Below are 4,445 nucleotides of genomic sequence, written 5' to 3'. Positions count from 1 at the left end.
CTTCTCTCAGATTATGCTACCTTATTAGGAAAAAAAATATTAAATTTTAGAGAAGTATGATCTTCTTCTTCAACACTAGGCCAAAAATACAATTAGGAATCTCGCTTATGCTAGAATCTAACATAGACGTTATCCTAGATATGTAACTTGGTCTCCTGTTCTCTCCCTTGACACCTCTTTCTCTATATTGGAATGAGACTTTTGAGAAATTTGAAGGGAAGTTGGCTAGATGGAAAGGAAAGCTCCTAAGCTTGGGAGGAGTATTGCCTCTTCTTAAAGCATATCTTCAAAGTATCTTAGTTTAAATTATGTCATTTTTCCTAATGCTGACTAAATTTGTAGATGCTCTTGAGATAATTCAAAAAATAAATCTTTGGCCTAGTATTGAGGAAAAGAGAAAAATGTGTTTGTTACATTGGAATTAAGTCTCCAAACCAAAAGGGAAATGGAGTCTAAGTATAAGAAGTATGAACAAAGCTTTGGTTTCCAAAGTGGTGTGGTTTGTTTTAGAAGGAACTAAGGAATGGGGAAAATTCTTAGAGCTAAATATATGTTATACAATCCTCCCAGCCTATTTCTAAACAAGAATAACTATAATGGTTGCCCTGCTCTATAAAAGAATGTTTTAAAAACAAAAGGGATTGTTAGAAAAGGAAGTAGAATGTTGATTGGTAATGGTAGAAAATCTCTTTTCTAGGATTCTTGATAGATTCCTTTTAATGTGATCTTTTCTAATAAAAAAGTTTCATTATTTATTTCATTATTTAAAATTGATTTACAAAATGTAAAAAATAATAATATTGAAATCTTAAAATTATTTGAATTTTATATTTTTCTTGATTTTTTAAAGATTATAAATTATGGTTTTTCAAATATTGGACTTGAAAATCTATTTTCTTACATTCAACAACTTAATTGTCAATGTGAAAATTTCATTAAATAACCAACCTCGACGTTTAGCTTAAAAAGCTAAGGTTTTATTACTGTCTGCAAGAGGTCGACAACAGAGTAACCTGACACTAGCAGCATTGGGTAATAAGAGGGTGGAAACAAAGGGGTTAATAAGGAAAAGCTTCAATTACAGACTGCAATGCCGGTAAGGCAATCACATTAAAACGTGGAAATCCTCCTTCCTTCAACAGATTCTTCCATTCCTCCTCACTTCTCTCTTTCCCACCAGGGCTGAGCGCAATCATGATCAGATCAAACACAAGACCAAAAGTGGGATCAAGCGCCGTCGTTTCCCTGGCGTTCAGAACAGTATCCACAATGATCACTTTCCCATTCTCAGGAATCGCCTTTCTGCAATGCTTCAGAATCCTTATGCAATCCTCGTCCGACCAATCATGCATTATCCACTGCAACATTTCAAGAAAATAAACACAAAGAACACCACTAAAAACCACCCTCATTCGTACGAAAACAAGCACCAACCTTCATGAAAACAGCGTCTGCGGATGGCACTTCTCTAAACATGTCTCCTCCAAAATGCTTTACCCCTGCATAATGGGAAAAAAAGAACATGAACATCATTTCGAGTCAATAGAAGAAAAAACATTCTAGTTAAACTGATCATACCCGGGAAGTGGGGAGCCGTAGCTATTACGTGGGGGAGATCGTAATTGATGCCATGTATCCTCGGATAAGCTTTGACGATCTCTGCGACAGCCCCGCCAATGCCGCCACCGACGTCGACCAAGGAATTCAAGCCCCGAAACCCCTCGCAGTTAGACAAGAGAGCACTCATCACAATATCAGTGTTGCACGCCATGGCTTTATTGAAAATGTCGTTGTAGTCTGGATGCACCGCCGCGTAGTCCCAAATGTGAAGGCCGTGAGCCTTCTCAAAAGCCACGCCGCCTTCCACAACGCACTGGTTGAAATGGTGCCACGGCGCCGCGTTCTGCACGTCGCTCAGCATAACCAGCCAGGCCGCCATGCACTGCGACGGCGCCGCCCCGCCGTCTTTCACGAACCACTTAGAAGCGGGCGTTAGACCGTACTTCAATTCTACGCTCACTTCGGCCCTGAAGAAATTCTTGGCGACGAGGAAGCGGAGGATTCTGAAGAGGCAGTTGACGTCGGACTTTTCGCTGGGAAGCTCAGCCGCAATTTGCGAGAGGGAAAGCATTGCATTGGGGCCGTGGCGCGCAATGATGTCGGGTATTCCGAGCAAAACCACTGATTTCACTGCCAGAGACTCCACAAACGCGAATGTGTATTTCCAAGCCTCCGCTTGGCCGGCGAGTTTTTCTTCCTCGCTCTCGAACATTCGATCACAGATTTCTCGATTGTGGCTGAGCTTGTTAACTCCTGGACCATTCATAATTAACGAATCGTTGTGAAATGCATGTTTGAGAGGTTGAGAGATTAAAATATTTATAGGGATTACTTTTCAGACTGACCGAGTCTAGGGAATGCAAATGCATTTCCTTGCCTAAAACGATTTAAGACAAGTTGGACTTCAAACGTTTTTAAGGTCTTCGCTTAGGGATGCTGAGTACAAATTTGTTTGTTTGTGTTACCAATGCATTGGCTGATTGATCCGTAAATAATCATAAAAGCAATCTCATTGAATATCTCACCAAAATAAAACTAATATTGCGAACATGCTTTCACCACATGTCGTGGCAAATGTAGTGGGTATACAAAGTCACATGTATTAAATGCATTTTTTTTTGGGTTTAATAGTAGTCCACTCAATTTTAAGTATTAATATATACTAGCACCTACATCACAAAGATGTGCAAGGGGTATATTGATAGATTTTTTCCTAAAATCAAAATAAAAGAGATATAAAATTAAAGGAAAGACTTAAAACTAATAGCATATAATTTAGTTGTTCTATAGAATTGAGTCATAGACACAATAATAACCTTTTTGGAGATTCAAAGATTTGTACAGCTTAAAATTTTACTTAATGTACAACATCCCAATTGATTAAAATAAAAATTTGTTTGGCTATTATGATGAGAAAGAAAACTTCATAACAAACACTTAAAGATATGAGCACCCTAATTATAGATTGACCCAAGAGTTTCAATCCAATAATAACATAACCATAATGGGTGAATATTGGAAGCTCAACAAGTTTTGGTCCTTTTCATATTTAAGATTTATAAAACCCATTCTTGAAAATTTGGTTGACAATATTTTTGTTGTAAATTTATTTTATGATTTTATCCACCTTCTCTCTTAAGGATACAAAACCTACTTGTGTCATGTTGGAGTCCTCTTTGTTCCCACTTTTGTGGTTGTCACAATCTTTCCTTATTTACACAATGCCCTCGCTACCTACCTCACATTTTAAGAGCCCTCACTACCATAAATTTGTAAAAGAGAAATCATTTAGCAACTTTTAGAAAAAAAAATTAGCTCACTAAATAATGATGGAACTTATTTAAAATCATAAGTAGAGGGTTACTAATTAATGTACTACTCATGTGTGATATTATAGTATAAAATATCATATTAGTAAATATCCTTAACTGGATATCCCAAATAATATTTAATAGGATATCCTATACTATAATAAATATTAATATCTTATAGAATATAAATATTTTACTATATTCTATGATAACGTTCTAATTCTCATTACAATTTTTGAAATGTATTCTTTTGTGTACAAATAAAAACATAATGTGAGTCATATTCATGGTCAACAAGAAAAAGTTGCAAGTAAAAGGAAATGATTTTAATTCATAAGAGGAAGTGCGTATGAGAAAATGGTATAAAGTTTAGAACTAGGTGTCAATTTTAAAAGCATTGAAAAGCTCACTAGACATACTTGAATTTATCTAGTTTAATTTTTTTTTGTGAACACTTTTTTGAATTCAACAAATACCAATCTATAGAAAAGAGTAATGGATTACATAGAAAGAAAAGAAAGAAAGTGATAAATGAAACAAGAATAGTATTAGAATGTCAAACATTACCTTTTCTTTGTAGAAGTAGCTTCATAGATGTGATTGGTATGCAAGATCAAGTGCAAACACACTTCTTCTTTCTATCTAATAATATTGTATGGGTTTTTTGCATCTTACAAAAGTGTTCAAAATAGAAGGAAGGTTCTATATGAAGTCCTTAGATGGATTTGACTCTGGAGATTCTTGTCAAGGAGAGGCCTTGTCTTTCAGTTCTAGCTATATAAATTGTAGCTCTGTCTAGGATAAGGCCTTATGATTTGTCTATAGTGATAGCCTAGTCTATGATGAGAAGCAGTTGTGCATGTCCTCCTCAAGATATGGGTTGGATTGGAATGGTTTTTGGGTTTCTAGGATCCCAAGGTGGACCAGTGTAACTATTGAACTCTATTGTAGCATATGAAGGCAACAAAGGAGGTTTAGAGCCTATTGGATACACTATATATTTTACCTCCCCAAGAGATACATTAATAAGACCAGTTGTGATCCAAAGGTTTGTTGTAAGCATAACACATTGAA

General features: G+C 35.9%; 1 protein-coding gene across 1 annotated transcript; it reads right to left on the bottom strand.

The window, feature by feature from the left end:
* Nucleotides 1-1,058: 1,058 nt before the first annotated feature.
* On the bottom strand, nucleotides 1,059-2,326 carry LOC149578797 ((R,S)-reticuline 7-O-methyltransferase-like). Its single transcript, XM_089806165.1, has 3 exons — nucleotides 1,579-2,326; nucleotides 1,435-1,499; nucleotides 1,059-1,358 (listed from the first exon to the last, which is right to left on the bottom strand). The coding sequence occupies exons 1-3, from the start codon at nucleotides 2,324-2,326 to the stop codon at nucleotides 1,059-1,061; spliced, it is 1,113 nt and encodes a 370-aa protein (XP_089662291.1).
* Nucleotides 2,327-4,445: the final 2,119 nt, after the last annotated feature.

The sequence above is a fragment of the Cupressus sempervirens genome, chromosome 1 (genome assembly GCF_028749045.1).
Source record: "Cupressus sempervirens isolate cs-2001-9-10 chromosome 1, ASM2874904v1, whole genome shotgun sequence".
NCBI classification, from domain to species: Eukaryota; Viridiplantae; Streptophyta; class Pinopsida; order Cupressales; family Cupressaceae; genus Cupressus; species Cupressus sempervirens.
This window is presented reverse-complemented; position numbering and strand designations above follow the sequence as displayed.

What these genes read in the sequence shown, in the direction of transcription:
- LOC149578797 (XM_089806165.1), bottom strand. Translation starts at nt 2,326, where the DNA reads ATGAATGGTCCAGGAGTTAACAAGCTCAGCCACAATCGAGAAATCTGT. An exon ending in TACGGCTCCCCACTTCCCGG is followed by an intron (nt 1,500 to 1,578) that starts GTATGATCAGTT and finishes CCCATTATGCAG; the next exon opens with GGGTAAAGCATTTTGGAGGA. An exon ending in CAGACGCTGTTTTCATGAAG is followed by an intron (nt 1,359 to 1,434) that starts GTTGGTGCTTGT and finishes GAAATGTTGCAG; the next exon opens with TGGATAATGCATGATTGGTC.